The sequence below is a fragment of the Maylandia zebra genome, linkage group LG10 (genome assembly GCF_041146795.1).
Source record: "Maylandia zebra isolate NMK-2024a linkage group LG10, Mzebra_GT3a, whole genome shotgun sequence".
NCBI classification, from domain to species: domain Eukaryota; kingdom Metazoa; phylum Chordata; class Actinopteri; order Cichliformes; family Cichlidae; genus Maylandia; species Maylandia zebra.
In genome coordinates, this window is record NC_135176.1 from 11,433,717 (window position 1) to 11,456,813 (window position 23,097).

Here is a 23,097-nt window from a genome sequence, read left to right on the forward strand (position 1 = left end):
TCTAGTGAGGTTTAAAGTGAACGTCAGCCCTTTTAAAATAGCACTTTTGTATAACACATCTGTAGCTTTATGCAAGCTTTGACTTTTGACCCCGAACGGAGGCATAATCTGATGCACAGTGGTGACGATATTTTTTACGATGTCTGATTTATGGCTGAACATAGCTTAAGAAAACAAATGGCTCCAAATAGTATTAAGAGCTTGACTACTGATTAAACTTCAGAAGGAAAAACAGATTTAAGGATTTAGTTTTTGTGTCTTTGATTAAAAACATTTTTCTATGGTTGCTGTTTAAGAATGTAGCTGTTGTAAAATGTGGATTTCTACATGCTTTTTACTCATAAGGTGTTTGACGCTGCGGTTAGCGGCCACAGCCCAAACCTTTGTGCTTTTGTATGTATACTTTTCTTCTTCTTTTTTTTTCCTTTTCCCCCTTTTTGCATTTCAGCACGTCCTGATGACCTTTCCATATTGCTTCCACTCCAGTAATCAGAGGGGGACAAGCTTTCTCCATGTACATGCATTGGAAAATGTGCAGTTAAAGAGTGTAGTGCTCAGACGGCTTCTCCGCCACCTGAAGGATCAAATTTTGATAACTTTGATTATTGCAGCGGCTCTGATTTTCTGTTGAGTCCTTGATCTCTCGTGACATTATGCTCCTCATATAGCTCGACTGTAAGCAGTGCCAGGCGTTTGATCCTGCTTTATGACTTCCTGTCCCAAGGCGAAGGAGGGAAGCTTCCCTTTTCCTCTGCTGTCCACATGAACCCCAGTGCTCCTGTACTAAGCACAGAATCCCTCATTAAATTTTTCCCATTTTTTAACAAATATGATGCATCCTACTCCGTCCTTTATTTGTTTTTATTTAAAAAATATTAGACTTTTTAAAATCAGACTTTGTGGTGTTATTGTTTTAGAGTCTGTAATCACAGCTAATGATGCTGTTCCCTTCCAATTTCTACTGTACTGAGCTGCAGCCAGCTGACAGCTGGACACTCCACAGCAGGTGCTTAGCTTCTTGCTTGGCAGATATCCTCGCTCCGTAATGAGTTAAAACTATGTAAATATATATTGATAACGGTTAAACTGACGTTTTGTTTGACCCTTCCACAGCCATAAAAACGTAAACTCTTTTTATGGGTTTCCTGACCTGAGATCTCGATGCCGGGGCCCGTTTGTCACCACAAATTAGGCTAAAAGTGATGTAATTGTTTTCACATGGAAGAAGCGTCTCCCCTCCAGACCTCCCTGTGAGGATGTTTTGGACTTCTCAGCTGTGTAAATGATGAGGCCATTACTGTTAGCTATCTAATGTTGAGCTGACACCACATGTAACACATCAGTGGTTGAAGTAAAAGTTAAAGTGTCACTAAACTGTACCCACTAACATGCACCAGTTTGGCTCTGTGATAGACTGACAGCATGTCCATAATGGACATAGAGACAGAGCACCTTTAATAACCTTGGAGAATGGGACTCTTCTCTTCAGCTCCCAGTTTCTCTGCGTTGCTTTGCTTGCAGCAGCCTGTTGCATAACCAGCGTGTCATGTTGAATTCAGCCGAGCAATCTTTTTAAAAAGCGTCCCTGGCACAATCAGAAAATGTTTTGATCCGACGGAGGTTCTGGCTCTAGAGTGTACCTGTTTCCTCCGTTAGTCCTGCTTTCAAAGAGCGAGTGGGCGTTTATGAGGGAGGGGATCTCAAGAGTCTGTTTCACAGTCACAAATTGTTTGAATTATGTAATGTGTGTTGTATAATAGCCAGGAGAGGTGTGTGTGTGTGTGTGTGTGTGTGTGTGTGTGTGTGTGTGTGTGTGTGTGTGTGTGTGTGTGTGTGTGTGTGTGTGTGTGTGTGTGTGTGTGTGTGTGTGTGTGTTCTAAGAGCTGTGGAGGAGTTGTTTGGGTTGATTACATCTCTGCCTACTTGTATCTCGTTCTCTCCGCCCAGCAAACCTGACAGTGTTTCAGTCAGGCAGCGTGAAGGAGGCAGATCAGCTCTGGTTAAAGAGAAGGCGCCACACTCCAGCCTCCCTGTTTGTGCCACTGGCTGCTTTATGTCAATCATTAGTAGAAAGCACTCTTTCTTTAGTTTCTGCTTTGTCTTGTTTATCTACGATTAGGAAGGAGAAAAAAGCCTGAGGATCAAAGCAGAGAGAGAGATTTGGAGAACAGTTTTCTGCATCAGAGACGACGCTTTAAGTCCGATGTCTGATTTTCTGAACACAAAGGCCGGTCATCATTGCAACAAAGCCACTGGGAGCTTAAGCTGGTGGCTTCTCTGTTGATTAACTAATTGATTTATCACTACGAGTTAATGGCTTTTCTTGAAACTGATTTTTTTTTTTAACGCTGCTTATCGAGAATTGAAAGTGGGAAAGCGATGATGGATGTGTCTGTTACAGGAGAGCTGACCTGCTTTTCCTGGAACTAAAACATCAGAGCTTACAAAACTGATCTTTTCGTGATGGGGACTTTGTGTTCTTCATTAAGGTGTGCTCTCAGTTGTTGGCCTGCTTTTGCACCACCTCGGCCTCATTTGTTCTGATAATGATTATGAGAAATTGCAGGCCAGGCCTTTATCATAATTACAGTGCTTAATTTAGCATTTTTTGGAGACTAAGTGGCTTTTGCCCCAGTCTATTAGTACGTACTGTATAGCTCTAATGTGCATATCAAAAGAGGTACAAATAAAAAGCCACATAGAGAAACACTATGTTAATGGAGCTAATGCCTGCTCATGTGGACTTCTTTAAAATCACAAAATAATTGTTTAAAAAAGTGCTGAGAAACTTTGCTGGTAAGTAAATTTCTCATAAATGCTGTGTGGGAGTGGGAAGTGTAACAAACGTAGAAAACGGTGACTCTGTGAGAGTTTATGAAAAATGAATGTAGTAGTAATGTTGCATCAGCAGAGAGGTGATATGCACGTGCACACATGCTGCTCAGCAGAAGATGTAGGTGTTCTGTTTGACCATGAGAGACTGAAAGCATGAGCCGGGCTGTCTGCCGTCTGCATAGCATCAAACCTCTCCTCCTCTTCATTATTGATCAGACCTCTTAGAAACGCAGCAGGCTAACTCGTGCGTATTGTTTAAATCAGCGGTCCCCAACCCCCGGGCCTCGGGCCGGTACCGGTCCGTGAGTCGTTTGATACCGGGCTCAGGTGTGAAATGTATGGTTTTCAGGGTTTTTATCGGTTTTCAGCGTTATTTTGTTATCGTTTTTATCGTTAACTCGGTTTTCCTGGGTCTTTTCACGTGTGTTATGAATAAATCTTCTTTTTTTCGGTACCGGTACTAGTTTTATTTTGTTGTATTTATCTGCGACACCTTAAAGGCCGGTCCGTGAAAATATTGTCGGGCATAAACCGGTCCGTGGCGCAAAAAAGGTTGGGGACCGCTGGTTTTTAAACCAGCGGTCCCCAACCTTTAGCACTTTCTTATCCACCCTCTGCCCAAAACAATCATGTTTTCCTTTAAAAAACTAAGAAATCTCAGTTCTGCTATACTTTCTGATACTGTCGTCTCTTCCTCTCTGTAATTCCCACCAGCTTCCTGCCCCGGCCGTGTAATCTTTCCAGGTGGCTGTGTCCATTCAGCCACGGTTATACACTTAAGCGTGAATTATTGAAGCAGGTCAGCAGCACCATTCTGTGAGGCTGCGCTCTCTTCATCCTGAAACTGGGTCACAATGTTCAGATGTAACACAGCCTTGTCCCCAGACTAGCAGAGATCACAACACTGAGATCACAGCCTCAGCATAGTGGGTTCCCATCCACATCCCAGCAAAGGGCAGGTTGGCTCACATGATGAAATCACACCCAACACCAGGCTCTATATCGGGAATAGTTACCAAAACAGGGGGAATGTGTCATCCTCCACTGGCTGTACATCTTAGCAAAGTGCAGTTTTAAAGATCAAGCTTATTCCAGGTGTGACAGACACTCAGACGGGTGGATGATCTCCATCCTGCAAAATGTGGACATGTTAAGGATGTGCAAAGACTTCTTATCACAACGTCCTCACCTGCTTACCGCAAAAGTAAGAAAATAGACCCAGACCCCTCGGGTTATGTGGTCCCCTGATGTTATGGTGCTTTAGTAGTTAGGAACTGTTCCACAAAGTTCTTTTCTGGGTTTAAAAAATATATATAAATCTGCCTTGTGCAGCTTTGACTTTATTTTATGTTTATTTCAGGCAAACGCAAAGCTCTGCTCAGACTTAATGCAGTCATTTCTTTCTAGAGACGGTAGGAGGGGAATCAGTTGTAATTAAAGAAAAAGTTCACTGTGTTGTTTTGCTGTAATTATCTCCACCAAAGAGGATTTGCTGTTTGCCTTTTTGAGGAAAAATGATTATCTTGTGTTTGATGAACAAATACACTCTGAGCCAGGGAACAGCACAGTTTACTCTTAGAGTTGATTTTGCATCTGATGTTCTGCCTTTAGCTTTTTTTTTTTCAGGTGGATGTATGTAACACAAAGAGTTTGAGGTATTGCAACATCTTTACTGTTTCATTCCTGTCATTGGTGGACGTCGGAGTGACTCGGATCATGTGAAACCATAATGAAGAATTATGGACACAGACATTAGGATAAATAAAGAGACAAGCATTAAACAGAGAGAAATTATATATATATATATATATATATATATATATATAAATAAAAATATAATTACATGGATTTTACTAATTAGTAAAATCCATGAAAAGCTGGGTGTATACAAGGTGTGATCTCATTGTTTAGTCGGAGGCTTGTGATGCAGAGTGCAGCATTACTGCTTCACCATTTGTTCTTGCATCACCCTTCTTCTCAACCTGTTTTCCTTGCTCTCCTTCACTTTGTTTCTGTGTCCTTACCGTTGTGCATCTACGTGTGCTGATCACACTTCACTGTACTCTTCGGCTAGATGTACCACAATCTATTAATATGTACACCCTGAATATGCTGACTCTGAAAGAGCACAAAAACACGCTTTACCTCTCTTCAGCCACGCCCAAAGACACACACAGATTCAAGCTAAGCCTTTTCTTCGCTCACTCCTTTTCCTTCCCTCCTCTGTCTCCTTCACCACTTTTGTTCCAAAGTGCTTAATAAGTGATGGAGCGGTTAATCGGAGGATGCCCCCAATGGCTCAGATGAAAGACATGCAGGAATAATCTGCAGTGCACCCTAAGGCTGTGATTTCCCACCGAGCCAAACCTCCTCCCGCCTTAGCACTCTCACTCTTAACCTCGAAACCTCATACCCCATTTTCCCATCTTCCTCCATAAGAGAGCAGGAGAGATCAAAGAGGTGGAGCAGATCATCCTGTAAACATACTTGCAGACCCATCGAATTAACCCTGATTGAATTATCCACTCGCAGTGTGGTTTCTAGCTATCGCAGCCACCCGGCCACTGATGTCAGCCGGTCGCTGGCCTAAGAAAGATGCACGTGATTGATATTCCCAAACAATCACCTTTGTTCCACTGTCAGCTGCTTTGGGGATCAACCGAGGTGTGGCCAAAATATGGATGTACACATACGCACATTCTCAGATGCCAGCTTTCTGTGTATCCTGCTCTTGCTGTGTTTGCAGGCTGGAACAAACAACAAACCTGTGCGTGTGTCCATTGTGATAGCCAAAATGGAAAACTATAAAGGTTAATGGCCTGCCTGCACTTTGGTGAAGGTTTTTTTTTTTGTTTTTGATTTTGTTTTTGTGAAAGCACTAAAATAGTGAATGTCCTAAAAAAACTTACCAAAAAAACATGAAATGAATGAAAATACGAACTCCACTAAACCTTTGAAAATGTTAAAAAATACAATACAGCTTTAACTGTAAGTCCAAATCTCTGTTAGCTGTACAACTGTGTAGCAAAATTCCCCAGATTTTATTAAAAGGGTCGACTGACATTGGAAGAGATTTGAGCTTCTTATTTGGTAATTAATTATTTATGTATAACTCCCCTACTTTTAGTGTTTATTGGAAGCTGAGGTAATTTTCTCCTGCTTTAGTTACTGTTCATACATGAAAGTGAAACTTTCTTTTTGTCTTTTTTTTTTTAAACTTTATTTAATAGGATAGTTTAAAGTATAAACAGAGGGCAGGAGGTGGTTTTTGTGGTGTCTAGGGTGGACTACACCCAGACCCCTGTAGTAGCTTTTGGCAGCCAGCTCAGCCAGGTCTTCTTATTCACTTTAAAGCCAAAAGCAAACTGCTCCACATCTCTAATAGAAAATAGTGATTTTTCTTCAGAAGGAGCTCCTGCTGGAATTTAAAGGTAGATTGTTGCAGCAGCTGTAGCTGTTTTGTAGACTTCAGCAGGAGCTTATTACACACAACACACACTAAACCCGCTAAAACAGCAGACCGACAGACTGACCACCCCGCGTTCATTAGGCAGGCATGGATTCAGAGCTGCTCCATATTCATGTCAGAGCGGCTCAGCCCTGCGATTGATCATTAATTTGTCTCTGGCTCCTGAAGGTGTGTGTGATTGGCAGAAGTTTGCTGAAGGCCGCAGCACTAGAGGCCCTAGAATCGCACAGTCAACAGAATCGCAGTGCTTGTCAGGCAGCAACTACACAACTAGGTGGAGTTCGTAAACGAGGGCCTCCTTCAGCAGCCCCCCTCCCTCGTCTGTTCATGTGGAGCAGCTTTACGAGGGGCCGTGCCACCCGGCGCATCTATAATTAAGAGCCAGGGCCGGCCATGATGTCAGAGCACAAGCACTCGGGACTCAACCTTCTGCTTTTTCACCTTTTCATGTGGTGGCCAAATGGTATTAAATTAAGATCATTTTAAATAAAAGCGTGTGCTGAACCTCTGACTGAGTGCCAGCAGTGTTATTATATATCTCAGTTAAATCATAAAAACAACAATTTGTGGGTGTTAGATGGACGGAGAGAGTAAAAGAAGGCAAACATATCCCCCACAGTCACCTCACATAAAAAACACATTTATTTTAGCATTGAGACTTTTGCTAATTACTCGTGTCTTTTCTTTCATGTACTTTTACATTTTCTACTCTTCTCACAAGAATTCTTAATCTTATCTCCTCGTTGGGCGCCCTCCTCCTCCTCTTCCTCCCCTGCATGCATCTTTCGTCTTTTTAGCATTCCCATGTTTCCTAAGCTCAAAGCCCCACACAATTCATCATCTCATACAGTTAATTTATCTCTACAGTACGTATCTATCTATGCAAGGTCCTGGTTTTTTTGTGTGTGTGTGTGTGTGTTTTTTAAGGAAAATTGGGAGCCATTATTCCACTGTTCTTACTCACAGCAAAACCGAGCAATAAAACCACAGAAACGAATAGTTTTGCTTTTGACATGATTGAGAAAAATATTATTCTGGTACATCGACAGCCTGTTATTATTTTTGCATTTAAATGCCACGTATGGAGTCGGTTTGAGTTTTGGAGGGAATTGAGGCAGTCTGTGTGCAGAACTGCTTGGCGTTTTTGATGTGTGCTGAGTTGTGTAAACCCACAGGTATTCTGCGCTAACATGTCTGCATATAGTGTGCAGGCATAAATAACTTATGAGCCAACACAAGAGAGTGCAACACTGGCAACTCTGTGTGCTTGTGTGAGCTCGCTGCATGAATGTATTTGACGTGATGGGCTGTGAAGCAGTCGACATAGGTTGCATGAACACCTGCTGTTACTCTACTCCTCTGCTGTCAGTATCTTTTGACTTTGGGGCTTTTTGACACTTCAAAGAGAAGCCAAAGGTCAAAATTTTGCAAAGTGAAGATGAGACATGACTGGAAAGCAGATAGCGCTATCCATAAAGTGTGAAACGTTTCCTGAACAGCATCGTCTAAGTGACAGCTACAAGCTGGATGATGATCACACTAATTAATATCACAACACATGAAGCTAAATTTTGCTAGCAGGCATAAACTGTAGTTTTATGGTACCAAGAGAGAAAATAAGGCTTATTTGAGCCTGTTATACTAATTTCTGTCACCATATTATTTATCATTAAACTGTGATCACTGTAGGAGCTAAATAGTTTTCGCTCCTGTCTCTTTAAGAGCCCCTCCCTGAAAGCCAGCTTCCTTCTAATTGGCTGCCCCTCTCTTACTGTGATTATACTCTGCAGACATGGACACAGACCATTAATAGACCATTAATCTGCTCTTACCCCCCCCCCCCCAAAAAAAAAAAAAAAAACAACACAAAAAAAAAAAACCTAAAGCAAAATTTTAATCGTGGATTAAAACTAACTTTTCCTCGTATTTGGTTATTTTTAAGCTTGAATGAGATCTGGAATCTGAGATTGGACAACATGAACCTTCTCAATAACATAGTTTGCAGCAGGCTTCATTTATGAACATCTGTTTGCTTTTATTGTTAATGCTTCATGTTTTGTGACTGTAAGCCAGTAAAAGTATGCAATCAGGTGTCCTCATGTTCCTCCCCATTTTCTTAAAAAGGTACAGTATTTCCTATCATCGGACCGCACATTCTGAACATTATTAATACTAGTCTTTTGTCTGGTCAAGTACCTAGGGAATTTAAGCATGCAGTCATACATCCTTCACTTAAGAAGAACTTAGACAGTTCAGTCATATCAAATTTTAGACCCATCTCTAAGCTTCCCTTTCTTAGTAAGATTCTGGAGAGGATTGTTTATACTCAGTTGATGGAATGACTCTAAATTGTCAGAAATCTTTCAGTCCGGCTTTAAGCCATTCCACAGTACGGAGACAGCCCTCGTAAAAGTTATGAATGACATCCTGATAGCGACAGACCGTGGTAAATATGCAGTGCTGGTCTTGTTGGACATGACCGCTGCATTTGACACTGTGGATCACGATTTGCTGATCTCCCGCTTACAGCACTGTGTGGGAATTTCTGGTTCGGCACTTGTGTGGTTAAAGTCCTATCTCTTAAATAGGACCTTTTGTGTTAAGTTGGGGTCGGCTTCATCCTCTGTGGCCCCTCTGCTTTGGGGTGTGCCACAGGGATCTATTCTTGGGCCGTTATTGTTTTCACTGTACCTTTTGCCTCTTGGCGCGATTTTCCGAAAACATAAAGTGCCATTCCATCTATATGCAGATGACTGCCAGCTCTACTTACCTTTTAGTCATTCTGATAGTCTCCCAAGTCGACCTCTGCTTGACTGCCTTACTGCTGTCAAAGCATGGATGGCAAAAAACTTTTTCAATTTTAATGATCGGAAGACAGAAGCGATTTTATTTGGCCCAAATCGTTTTTCTCATACTCCAGATGTTGATCTTGCAGCTTTGACTTCCCAACTAAAGAGTTCGATCACAAATCTCGGAGTTAAAATTGATTCTGCACTTACCTTTGATGACCATGTAAATGGGGTGGTAAAATCAGTATTCTATCACCTCAGACGTTTAACGAAGGTTAAGCCCTTTCTTTCCAAGCGTGACTTGGAAAGTGTTATTCATGCCTTTATTACCTCACGTTTAGATTATTGCAATTCTCTTTTAATAGGGGTTGGGCAGGGCACTTTATCATGCTTGCAATTAGTGCAACATGCTGCGGCATGATTTTTAACTGACAGAAGGAAATTTGATCACATCACTCGATTTTGGCCTCTTTACACTGGCTTCCAATTGAATTTAGGACCCGTTTTGAAGTCCTTTTATTGGTTTTTAAATCTCTAAATGGTCTGGCAACTGTTTATTTGTCTGACTTGTTGAAGCCCCACGTCCCCACTCGTTCCTTTCGGTCAGCTGAGCAGTTGCTGCTTTCGGTCCCAAAGTCACGGCTGAAACTTAGAGGAGACCGAGCGTTCTCTGTTGCAGCGCCGATGCTTTGGAATAACCTTCCTCTCCATGTTAGACAGGCTACATCAGTGCCAGTTTTTAAGTCTTTATTAAAAATTTATTTTTATTCTCTGGCTTTTAACTCTGTGGGTAACTGACTTTTTTTTTTAAAAATTTATTGCTATGTCTGGTTTTATTACTATGTGCATATTAGTATTGTACAGCACTTTGGTCTACCAGGTGTGTTTTTAAAGTGCTATATAAATAAATGATGATGATGATGTTGCGTTTCAATTGGAAATGAGAGGAATTCGGTTTTTTTGTCTCATCCTGTACTGAAGCGGGACGGCTAAAGACGCACTTGACTGATCTTGCCAGCGAAGATTGCTGCTGCTCGGCCTGTGAAAGCAGCTCTGGGGGGATTTTCCAAAGTGTGAAAAGCTTTCTTGGCTTGAGCTTGAAACTTGAAGCTTTCCCCATGAACCAGACTGCAGGTGTATGATCTGAAAGTAGTAAGAATTCGAGCCACGAGGTTCTAATGAAAGATTTAGAATTGTTTCAATGACGATGTGAAATCATTTTAGGACTAGACTGCAGACGCTCAGGGTATCTTGGCCTCTGCTGCTTGTACTAATTTTGAAGCTCCCATCACATATGATGACACTTGCTGATTGTAGTTTATTTTTCTGCTTGTTTTAGTCTTTATTTTCTCTTCTGGATGCTGTGATAGCAGAAATCAATCAAACAAGCTACAGTTCGATGTACGATTCTTTCAGTGCGTTGCCCAAAAAATTTCCTGTCGCCCTGTGGGGGGGTTTTTTCCTCCCATTTTAAAAACATGGTTTTCCCAGACATTCCTTCCAAGATATGACGCATAGAGTGTGTATGCTTCATAGTTACGAATTCTGAGAGTTAAAAATAGTCTGTGGCGAGGGTTGACTGAGGTCTCCTCCACCACCACCCCCTCTGTACTACACTTTTGGTCACAAAGTGAGACATGCTGGCCGTCCTGCTCCCACTTTAGTGTTTTATCATTACCACAGAACACATTCTAACCCACATGTTTTTACACTATGGTATCAGGCTGTCTGCTGTTAGCTGAGACGCCTTGTGATGACGGGATGAGTCCAATTTGTTGCTAAAAACTGTGGCGAAAACAGCAAAAAAAAAAAAAATCTGCCGCTTTAGCAGAAGGTAACTAAATTATAATTATTTCATCGCAGATACTGTCTCTGAATCACAAAGACATTTCAGCCCAGTAGACGGTGCGTCTTACCAGTCTGGGGGTTTTAAAATGCAGCCTCATGTCTGTAACCTTGTCCACCAGCAGAACCCCCCCTCCCTAATTCAAATGGGATGGGACACGGTGGATGGAGATGGAGTTTGACAGGCATACACAGGCTCCCTTGCCCCATATCGATCCATTATACAGAGGAATCCTTCTCTTAAGAGCAGCCAGCTCTGGCTGTCCTGTTGAATAAACATGGAGATTCGCTGGCCGTGTCTCCCGGGGTGTGAGCGTGCGTGTGGATGTCTTTGAGTGACTTTCCAATGTCAGCATACAGGCACGGTGAAAAGTGTCGAGCATTGTAGTGGAAAAATGACGCACGCATTCGCAGAGAGTAGACGATGGAAATTGGAGAACTGTAAGAATGCGGGAGGAGAAGTCATCTGCAGAGGGAGGCACAGAGAAGAGGGGGAGAGAGCAAAGATATTTCTAGTCAGATTTTAAAAGGATATGACAACATAGGAGCCTTTAGAGCTTCTTAGAGGTCTGCCTGTGTGTTTCAAGTCATGTTTTTGGCGACGCAGGTATTACCTGTCTGTCTTTCATGCTTTCACTGCCTCTTTCTCATCGTCACAGTTCTTTGTTTACTCACTTCCTGAGCATGCTGGCCAACTCTGGGAAAGGTTGACAAGGGGTCAAAGCACTGAACAAAACAGAGTCCAGCATTTAGCCTTTGCTCCTTCTCGCTCTCTCTCTCACCCTCTCTCCCCCCTCATTTCTCATTGACTGTTTATTGTGCCCTCCTCCCCTCCCTTCTCTCTCTTTGGAGGTGTGTCCATCAACATCTGGAGAAGCAGAGCTGCTCACTGACAGCGGGAGCCCATTCACCCCCCATCTCCCTCCCTCTTCTCGCGCTCTCTCTCTTTCTCTCTCGCTCAGTCGCTCTGTATGTGTGCTTGCTGTTGTGGAAGTCAGATCGCACACTGAGGAGATGCTGGCAGCTGACTGTGGAGCGAACTCACAGAGAGGGGCATCAGCGTGGACCTACTATCAGGCTTATCAAGGACACCATGGCAGCATCTTTCTCTACTTCTCCTCCTCCTCATCACTCATTCCTCTTTTGAAGTGAATTTCAGAGTCTTTTTCTGAAACTTGATTGCTGAAGCGACTCACTGATCACTAAGAGCTTCCGTGGGGATCCGTACTCCCATCCTCTTCATCGTCCGCGGTGTTCTTCCTCCACCATCGGTGGGAGAGGAATTCACAGGCTTTGGCATGACGGAGATCTTGGTATCGGATGTAAACTTGAACTCGGTGTGCGAGCGTCTGGAGCAGCACTGCTGCGTGGATCAGAATCAGCACAATCTGTCCAGCCAGCCACAGACCCCTGTGCACAAGAGGCACAGCAACACTGGGGCCAAGCTATGGGGCCGCGTCCGCAGCAAGCTGCTCAGACAAAAGGTTTCTGGTTAACATATGTACACACACACACACACACACAAGCTGTGGTTTTTGCTCTTTAATCTTTTTTTCATCCTCTATTTATCACTGTGTCACTTCCATCTGTTGGTTCTCCCTCTCTTTTATCCTCAGTTCATCCCTTTCTGTGTGCGTGTGCTCTCTTAATGGGTGTCTTTATTTCTGAGTTGACTATTGTTCTATTCTGAAAGGTCAGATGACTGAATGTAGCTAGTGATGACAGTGATGGCTAAACTGTGACCCAGAAATAAGGATATGGGTTTATTTCCCTTTTTTACCCTGGTAGAATCTGCATCTCTATTACTAACTTTAATATTTGAGCTTTAAAAAGTATTGAATATTCTTGATTAATCCTGAATTGCACTGGAGTTTGATGCAGGATCGGTTACACTCACTTGTGAATAACTTGTGAGAAGATGTTAATATTTGAAAAAATGGTACCGACATGAAACGGGACTGTGCGACGATTTAATTAAGATAGGAATTCACGATCGCTCTAAAAGCACTCTGTTTAATAATATGAAATAATAATTTCCTGCTCCCTGCCCTCTCCTCTCCATCAGTCTTCATAGCCACAAGCCTTTTTTTCTCCTTTAAAAAAATAAAATTAAAAAAAAGCTACTAGTGATGACTAAAAGGCAGCTTGTCATGTTGTTTGACGATCAGAATGGCTCCCTCTGCTGTTCAGTTGTGATAATGACGCCTCTTTGGCATTTAAAGCAACGATTTTTTCTTCTTCTGTTTATTAAGTGTCATATTACTCCATATTGTCTCTGAGACACACATCTGGAATGTTTGCATGATGTCGTTTTGGTATGCAGCCAGTTATTATCCCTTTCTTTGTAGTGTCTGCAACTGGCCTTTCGTGGTGTTGCGACGTTGTTTAAATGCAGTTTCTGGTTTGTGACTCTTTTGGCTGAGCAGCAAAGGTTCTGTGATTCAGTGCACACCTCTGCACACACAGCTGAAACAGAGTAATGCAGACATAAGCTGAGGAATTTTTAGGTATTTATTTATCTGGAGGGGGTGACCACGTTCTTGCACAGCCCTCCTCTTCTTCAGCATCAACAGCGTTTTGAGCTGTAATTTGTGTGCATCATAACCGTGTTCATAACAAAGAGTCAGATTTAGGCTGACCTTTGCTTCCATGTTTTCCATTATTCAGCACGAGCCTGAGGAAAGCTGACCACTCTTTTATACTGAGCGGAATAAAACAGTGATTACATACATTATTTCTCTGTACACAGGTACCACCGTGTTAATGTCAAGGCATTAGAGGAGGAAGTCCCTTTGTCTCACTGCTGTCCAAATTTCTCAGCTTTGGCAATAAGTCTTTTTGGTATCTTGCCACCCTGCACTCACACCGTGCCGAAATCCCTGTTCACCCATCTGCTCTGTAAGGTTCATCCTTTAATTCTTGTCACTTTTTCTTTCTTTTTTTTTTTTTTGAGTGAGCTTGTGTTGTCATTTTTCCAAGCTTGGTTGCCTTTTGATCCTATCAGTCTTTCTACAGTCCCCCCCTTTCTTTCCCTCGGTCATGTGTTTCATTGCAACATGCTGGGGATTGCTCTCGATGATGTTTAACTATCCACTGATATTATCTAAAACCATAACACAGCGGAGGCACGCATGGATTTTTTGAATAGTTCTGTTTTCTGTAAAGGGTTCATTCTTAGTTTTTGGTTAAGCAGTGTGTGTGTGCACTCTGTTGTGCATGCTTTTAAAATTAAATCATGCAGATATGCGTTTAGAAATTTGAATCATAATTGTTGGGGCCAGGAAAAGCAGACTTTAGGGCATAGTGCGTCTTGTTTCTGTCTGTGCATCTGTGGCATGCATCATGTTATTTACTGGGTGTTTAGAGGAATGAAAAGGATAGGTGAGGGCACGGAAGTACACCAGGGAATTGTGCTCCCTACGTGAGCTGGAAGCAGCGCCTAATTAAGACACAGTGTGATGAGATGGAAAGCTGGCTGGAAAACGCTAATTGGTGTAGAACTAGACACAATATATTTGATGTGTCGCAACAAAGGAGCAAATAGCCTTGAGGCTGGGATGTGGGGTTGTAGCTTTTGCGTTGTGTTCTGTTTTTCCCTCCTTTTTGTGGACTTTTAGCCAGCTTAGTGCAGAGAACAATGCAGACTAAGCCATCGAGGAGAATCGCATCCGACCATTATCATCTTCCCTCCCACTCGCTCATCCTACCTCTTACCCTTGCAGCATTTCAGCTCCCATATGGAAATTATACTCTCCATTTTAGTATGTTGATTGGTGCAGACGAGATATTAGCATTTCATCCTTTCTGTGTGCCTAAAATGCCATCTACTCCCCTAATGGCCTTTTTATATAGGCCACATAAATCTCCTCCTGTCTCCACCGGAGGGCATGGCCCTTTATTGGCCCCAATTCATCCCCCCCTGTGTGCAAGATCTGTGATTGGTTAATGGGCTCCAGGAGGGGAGTGGCAGGTCAGTAAAGCATTCTCAGGTTGATGCCCACAGTGACCCCCTTGCTTCTGGCTGTGCAGCAGCCAGCATGCAAATAGCCTTTAATCTCCTTACAGTGACACAAAGGCATTAATCATCTAATTACGGAGTGAGATTTTGGGGATGTGCTATTAATCACAGTAGTGTTGTGCACTTTATTTTTGCCCCTTGCATGCAGGTATCTATAAAGATATGGTCACTAAAAGTGTATTTGTCACTGCTGGTAAACATAAAGCACATGCTGTGAGCCTGAGCAGCAAAAGTAATGCGATGAAAAGTTACTAAATAATCAGGAAAACAAACTCGCATAGTTGCTCAGTTGAATCTTACTCCAGTTCTTTTTTTCACATTAGCTGGGAGGTTAGTTGCCATGGCTACAGTTGACAGACTTTGGATGGTGGGAACGGTGCATTTAAATGATAAAATGTCAAAGTAAATGAAACAAAGTAGTCTTTGACTGTGTCTCTCCTCCATGTGGAAACGAGAGATGACACTGGTCAATAACAAAGTTCCTGAAATCACGTGAATTTGAAGAGATTTCGGTCTTTTCCTGAGCACGTTCATGCTGCAGCACAATGAAGAAATCATAAAAAACTGATCATATGGGTATTTTAAGGAAAATAAAGGAGGTGTTTGTTTTTGACTCTGAATATTAAAGGAATATTTCACCCCTTTATGTTTTTCTGCGTTTCAGTATCAGTGCTCCGCTCTGCTGCAGGCAAGGATGGTGTTGCGTAAGTGTAGTACTCATCTGTGTGTCGCTGCTTACAGGGGCTGGATGAGAATCACACACTGCTGGCAGAGATAAAAGACTAGTCTGCAAATCACAACTCTCATTCAGTTGAAAATCCCTGCCGATTGGCCCAAACTAGGAAGAGAGGGCAGAAGGCAACATGGCAACCGAGTCAAAGACCTCCCATGGCCTCGTTGACATCAGCAGCTGTTGAGTAAAGAGTCATATAAACATTATGGTTCATGAATCCAAAAATAGTCCTGTTGCTTATGGAGCAGGAGCAACTTTGCTGCTGCAGGATGTGTTAGCTGGAAATTAAAAAGAAAAAAAATGAAATGAAGGTTCAGTCACTGTGCACACGGTTCCTGTAATCCTGCTAAATCCAAGGAGCCGCGCAGTTAGCACCACGTTCTAATTAAAGGACTAATAAAAAGCTTTCTGCAGCTGAATGAATATTTAATCAGGCAGAGAAGCAGTGGTGAAAAAGTGTGATGAAACACAAAGGACAAATTAAACAGCGATTCATTAATTTAGCATATCAAAAGATCAAGTTATGCTTTTTGCTGTGTTGTCGCCAGCACGCATTACCTCTCCAAGCACAGCAACAATAAGCTAATTAAGTCTATAGAGATTTCATTAGTTTGGCTTTACACATCACTTTGTACCTGACTGTTTGGTTCAGGCTTCTGCCGCTGTTTTCCTTCTCTTTGGTCTGCATTATTCAGCTCTTGCTTTTACATAAATTTATAATCACACAAAACAAACAAGTGTCCAAACACTGCTCTTTAGTTGTACTAAATCTGAGCAGCATGTGATACTAAATGTTCATATTGGTGACAAATTTGCACATCTGAGCAAGATTTTCTTTTTGCACTTAACTGTCCTTTCACAGACCCGCATCGGTCACGCTTGTCAGATGAAAATGCTTTCATGTATAGTGTTCCTGTGGACAGGAAAGAGGGATCCCTGTGCACAGAGAACATCGTGGATGATGTACACCGATGCATCAAGATTCTTTGTAGCGCTGCATGTGTTGAGGCTTGTGCAGCTCCATAGGGGATGCAGACCCTTGATTGCCCCTGTGTTGTTGCTGTCAGTCTCAGATCCACAGCAGGGTGGAGGGCGGGATTATATTTCCAGAGGGGAGGGGGGAGGGCTCTCAGTTAGTTCCCGTAGTGTAGTCATTATCACGTTCGCCTAACACGCAAAAGGTCCCCGGTTCAAAACTGGGCGGGAACAAGATTTTATTTTTTTTTCTTGAAATGTAAAACTGAAATCCAGAGTACAAGTCTGAGTAATACTGTGTGACTGATAACCACATTCTGCCCTGTCGGTGTAAAAGAAACCATTTAGTAGCACAAAAGAATGACTTATCAGCTTTGATCTTGTAGATCAGTCTGAGTAGAGCACAGCCTGTACTCTGTTCAAACTGCATGTACGTCCCGGCTCATGTCTGCCTGCTTCTTTATTTGGAGACTCTTAGTCATGATATCAAAGCCTGTATTCTGCATGACTGACCTAGAGTCCAGCAACATGCAGGAAAAAGGATACTCAAATCAACCGTGACTTTTCTGTAGGTTTCTGCAAATGGACCGAATCACACGGCGGCCGCATGCTTCCCGTTATGTTCATTTCAATACGCTCAAACATGCAGGAGAGCAGATAAATGAGGGTTAGTGTGTTTAAGCACACAGAGTACAGAGTTAGTGGGACGTGCACATATACGGCCGGATGGAAGTAAACCGGCTGTACCTCATACTCGGTGCGCACACTTGCTCCCATATAAAAGCTGGGTTCTTTTATATGGGAGCAAACGTCTTTTTTCTTCTTTACGTCTCTCATATCAAGTCTCAGCTCTGTTACCTCCTGCCATCTTCCTGAAGGTTCCCTGACTGCGAGCTGTCACTCGGAATAAAACCTTAAATCCTCCCTCTGCTGTTAGACCAGCTGACTGAACTCATCCTCCGCTAAGTCAGTGCAATCCCTCCTGCTGACATTTTGTGCTTTATTCTGAATGAAATACTATAAAGTAAATGAAAGCTTGCTTCATGCAGGCCTCCTCTCAAACTCATTTCTCAGGGAAGCAGGCGAGTGGGGGAGCAAGTTCCTCTCAGCTATTTTTTAATAAACGGCCCAGTTGTGGATACAGGCTTGGACAGGGTCACTGAGTATACAAATGGCTGTAATGGACCCTTTTTGTTTTTACAACCCTATTTGAGTACATTCATTTTTAATTAGGATTTTTAGAAATGAGCAGAGTAATAAGGAGGAAATGGGTAGGATATTTCTTTTTATTTTTTTCAATTAGTTTACTCCAGGGGGGCTTAAAGAGGCGTCATCAGTGAGCCTTGGATCTTTGCCCGGTTCCCTTCTCGGCAGTTGCTGTGTAAAGCCCCGATTGCAGTGATTACCTGTCCTTCGTCTGAAGCCCAAACACTGCTGGGAAAACAGGCTTTAGCGATAATAGGAATGCGTGAAACCGGTGCCAAATGGCCTTTTTACGAGGTAATGAAATACACTCACTAAAAACTTTTAATCCCGACAATAAGAGGAGCGTGCTACCCCTGCGCTCACCCAGCAAGAGTAATTTTCCTCTACGTTAAGCACATCGCTGTGCAGGGTTGCGATGACATAACTGAGTAGTGCAGATGCTGAAACTATAAAAAAGGCATTAGCTGTTGTGGCCTCGCACAGCGGGCGCAGACTCCAGGAGACTTAAAACAACAACAAGCTGTCTGTGCTGCCTCACTGAGAGACGTGAGAGCCACGCTTTGAGAATATGTGCGGTGAACGAGGAGAAGTGTCTCAGTTAATCTGGAGCCCTCGTTCGACGCCTGAGAGACTGCTGAAGACGTACAAGGGCAGCAGAAGCGAAAAAGTTGTGGGACGATAAACTTACTGCCTTCAGTTTATTGTCCAGCGTCTACGTTAGAGCCCGGGGTTACAAGCATTACTTTGCCTGGGCTTCGGGTAGTGCAGTCATGTCTCCAGTTTCCTTATTTTATCCTCCACTAAAACCGAACGTTGAGCTCCATGTGGTTATAATTTTGGAGATATTTTTCAGTTGTTTTAATTATGTTTTAATTCTCTGTAGCTACAAAACCCCAAAGGTGTCAGATCATACTTGAATGTCTTACTGGGATTCTTCTTTAGTGAAATGTAAAGAGGTTAAATCGGCATTTCTCTGTCAAACACACGAGGACGGTTACTTTTGCTTCACCACTTTCTGTTTTAGAATGGAAATTTAAGGCTTTCTCAGGTTTTATTTAGAGACAGATTAAAGCATAAAAGCAGACTCTATCTCCGTACTACAAGAACAAACATTCCTGAGGATTTATGTGGGAAAAGAATTTCCCTGGTGGCAAAGTCCGGTTTGGTCACAACACCCACCGTGGGTACGCTCGAATTAAGTGAGCAGGTTTCGAAGAAATGTACAGATACTGTTGCCAGGCCTTTTTTTTTCTTCCTTTCTGTGTGTTGTATTGAGAAATGTCGAGTTGTCCAAGGGAGCGACGGCTCACTGATGATGTGATTAAGCAATTTTTCTGTTCCTGGGAAAATCCCAGTATGAATTTAGTCATGTCCTTATTTAGGCTTCTCAAAAATGTTAACAACCATGTTTCTGTCTGTGTTGTGTCTTTCAGCTGGATCCTCAGACTGTGCAGTCCAAGAACTGGCACATGGATGTCATAGAGATGAATGGGGTAAGTATCTGAGAGGGACTTTTATCTTGGACTCGTCCAGTAAATAAAGCCTTCAAGGTCGGAGATTTGTACAGACAGAATTTAGAATAGAATAACTAAATATATACAAAGGAAATCTTGATTTATTTTTTTTTCCATAAACTTTTTTCCACAAATTTTTCTTTTATTTTAGGTTTTTTCTCCATATATTAAACTGATTAGCTTAAAGATCATCATCATCATCATCATTTATTTATAAATAGACCAAAGTGCTGTACAATACAAATATAAACTTAGTAATAAGATAGCAGAAACCAGACATAGAAATAAAATTAATAAAAAAACAGATGTTAGTCATCGCACACAGAGTGACTCGTAACAATCCCAGAGTTTCAGTTTTGCCTTCTTAATGTTGTTTGTTCCTCCTCAGATTAAAGTGGAATTCTCCATGAAGTTTACAAGTCGAGACCTCAGCTTAAAGAGAACGCCGTCCAAAAAACAGAGTGGCGTGTTTGGAGTCAAAATCAACGTTGTTACAAAGTAAGCTTGTTCCTGTTGTTGAGACTGAAAAGGGCTCAGAGCTCATGTGTCTAAATGATAGAATGAGACATTGAAAGTTTCATGAATAGGCATTCATTGATGTGTATGTGAGATGATGAGAAAAGTTCCCGTCTCATGAAAAGAAACAACTGTTTTCATGGCGCCTGTGATGAAGATGTGCAAGCCCAGTTCAGTCATCAGAAAATAACTGCTGTGTGTGTCCACAGGCGCGAGCGCTCCAAGGTGCCTTACATAGTCCGTCAGTGCATTGAGGAGGTGGAGAAGAGAGGGATCGATGAAGTGGGAATCTACAGGATCTCAGGGGTGGCCACTGATATCCAGGCCCTCAAATCAGCATTCGATACCAGTAAGACTCCATTCACTGTCTCTGTGTGACACGCTCTTCCTCCCATCGTCTTTACTGCACGACAATATTGTTTATTGTTCTTTCTCTTTGCAATGCAGTAGAGGTGATTCTGTGATGCAGAATATGTGCAATGACATTTAGATTTATACACTACTGTGCAAAAGTCATGAGCCACAGTTCATTTCTTTTGCTCTAGGAAAATTCCAAATAGCAATAATTTATTGGGAGGCAAAGATACAGCTAAATACAGAGTTTGTATAATTCGTCATGTGAGCCTGAACTTTCTTACTTTAAGCTGCCTTTTTGTAATTTCTCTAAGAAGTCCCAGGAACAGTAGGAAGAGGCTTCTTGAAGGACACTCAAAGCTCTTCTTTGGATGTTCTCTGACAGGATGATCCCACATTGCTTCAGTAATGTCGAGATCCACAATCTAGGGAGGCCAGTCTATGACTGATAGTATTGCATCGTCCTAAAGATGTTGCTGCTGACTTTCAGTTCAGTTCTTGTGTAATCTGGCATACCTCAGCAACAGTCATCCTTCTACTTAGACCATTTCTGATGAAGCTTCAGTGAACAGTAGATGGATTAACTAAAGAAATGGGGGCAAATTGTGTTTTGCCAAATGCAGCTAGCAACAAAGTACCTAAAGATCCAAAGATAAAATAAACTCTTTGCTAAGTTGTCTGTTATGTGTAGACACAACAATGGTTCATCCCCTGAGTTAGATGCCTTTTTTATGCTTGAGTGATTCACAGATTGGTGTGAAGTGGCTTAACAAAGAAAAAAACATTCCTCTGAAGCTGGTCAGATACAGACACAAGAACAATAGTTCAGTATCAGTGAAGTCTTATACTGATTTTCAGCAGAACACATGAGTCATCTGTCTGTGTTCTTGCACTTTGCTTTTAAAAATCTGTGAGACGCCCAGTGCACTCTGCACATTGTCAAAAACACTGGTCTCACTGCAGCGAACAGCTGAAACTGACAGGAAACCGCAGACAGACTGTATGAGGACACTCTGCAGGGCTCACTCTGTTTTCCAGCACAGCGATTAATTCGCTCACTCTGTTCAGCAGGAATCACGTATGAACAACCAGGTTACAGATGTTACTGGCAAACATTATAAAATGATCCACACAGCAAAAAAATAAATCATCATTTGGCTTTTATTGTATGTGTCCTGAACTTGGGTCATGTGAGAGTCAGTAAGGCGATAGGTTTAACACAAAACCGGCTGCCCCCGCATTACAATCCCACCATACCCCATTTTTTTCTCAGTAATTTCCAAAAAACGTAGCACCTTATGCTGCTTTTAGATGTAAAAAAATTCTGCAGCCGGGTTTTTAGTAACTGAGGTCTTTGCTTTAGCACTCTAGATGAGGGATTAGTGAAAACTGACAGTCAGGCAATCCAGGACAGATGAGGAGCAGCAGCTGTATCGTGTTCAAGGTCTCCTGTTGCATAAGAGTCTTTGTGGTCACAGCTGCTTTTACTTCGCTGAGATGTGACTGAGCAGGGCCTAGCATCCACTCTGATGTGATAAACAAAAGTCAAACACCAATGCATGCGGGGTCACCTCAGTCCTGGAGACAGAGGAAGCAGAGATCAAGTGTAAAACTTGAATAATGTGATAAGTGTTTGTGTCTGATTTACAGATACCAAAGATATCCTGGTGATGCTGAGCGACATGGACATCAACGCCATTGCAGGAACGCTGAAGCTGTACTTCAGGGAGCTGCCGGAGCCTCTCCTCACTGACCGCCTCTATCCCGCCTTCATGGAGGGCATAGGTGCGACCTTTGAGCTCTTACATTCATTCCAGGAAGTGTGTGTGTTTAGACTTTTGCCAAAGTGAGTTACAGTTGACCAACTGGAGAAGATGAGGACTGTTAGAAAGCTGTCTTGCCATAATTGAATCTGACATCTTCTTCCTCCCTCTCTCACAGCTCTCTCAGACCCAGCAGCCAAGGAGAACTGCATGATGCACCTCCTGCGCTCGCTGCCTGACCCCAACATCATGACCTTCCTCACGCTGCTGGAGCACCTCAAACGGTACACAGACACGCAAATACACACACTTTTTGTTATTCTTTAATCGTGCTTATTCGCTTTTTTCTTTACAAAAATGTTTAACCTGTTCCAGTCACCTTTATACATAAGACTAAGCTCATCACAGAGAATCTAACGGTGCTTGTTGGTTGTTGTTTCTGCAGGGTGGCTGAGAAGGAGCCCATCAACAAGATGTCCCTTCATAACCTGGCCACCGTGTTCGGCCCCACTCTGCTCAGGCCCTCAGAGTCAGAGAGCGCGAAGGGACAGCACATCACCTCCGCTTCTGACATCTGGTCACATGACGTCATGGCACAGGTGCATGGATGTTTTTGAAAGTTGAATACAAAGCTGCATTTTGTTAATTGAGATTAAAAAAAAAAATCAATTGGCCTAGCAGGTACAAGAGGTCGATGTTAAATTGGTGCGTATGTGCGTATCACAGCTGCTGCTTGTGATCTGCAGATGAATTTCACTCCCACATCACCCAGTGACCAATGTCACTGACCCCCACCCACCCCACCCCAGCTGTATTTAGACTGCAGGCTATCCATTCATCTCTGCAAAGAGATGTTTCCTGTTCACAAATAGCTCCGCTTGGCAGAATAAACAACATCCAGAGTAAATCATCATAAATGGGGGCAGAGTGCACATGCACGGTCCCATCTGTCCATTACAGTGAAGCCCAGTGTTTGCACTGAGGCTTATTTAAAGTCTAAATGTTTACTGCATTAAGAATACAACACGTCAGACAGATGAGGCCAGTGCTTCATCCTGCATGTAATCTAAGTATAATCTG

At 42.6% G+C, this 23,097-nt stretch overlaps 1 protein-coding gene across 7 annotated transcripts in view; it reads left to right on the top strand.

The window, feature by feature from the left end:
- Positions 1 to 23,097, top strand: part of abr (ABR activator of RhoGEF and GTPase) — a 122,331-nt gene that overhangs the window by 97,029 nt on the left and 2,205 nt on the right. For 6 of the 7 annotated variants that reach the window (XM_004557278.6, XM_076889023.1, XM_004557279.5 and 3 more), the window contains 6 exons: positions 19,304 to 19,363; positions 19,773 to 19,882; positions 20,110 to 20,249; positions 21,905 to 22,039; positions 22,196 to 22,301; positions 22,463 to 22,616. In XM_004557278.6, coding sequence (XP_004557335.1) covers positions 19,304 to 19,363; positions 19,773 to 19,882; positions 20,110 to 20,249; positions 21,905 to 22,039; positions 22,196 to 22,301; positions 22,463 to 22,616 — 705 coding nt within the window. Of the gene's footprint in view, positions 1 to 11,868; positions 12,423 to 19,303; positions 19,364 to 19,772; positions 19,883 to 20,109; positions 20,250 to 21,904; positions 22,040 to 22,195; positions 22,302 to 22,462; positions 22,617 to 23,097 lie in introns of those variants that run through there. The other variant, XM_012920818.3, reaches the window with a different exon arrangement.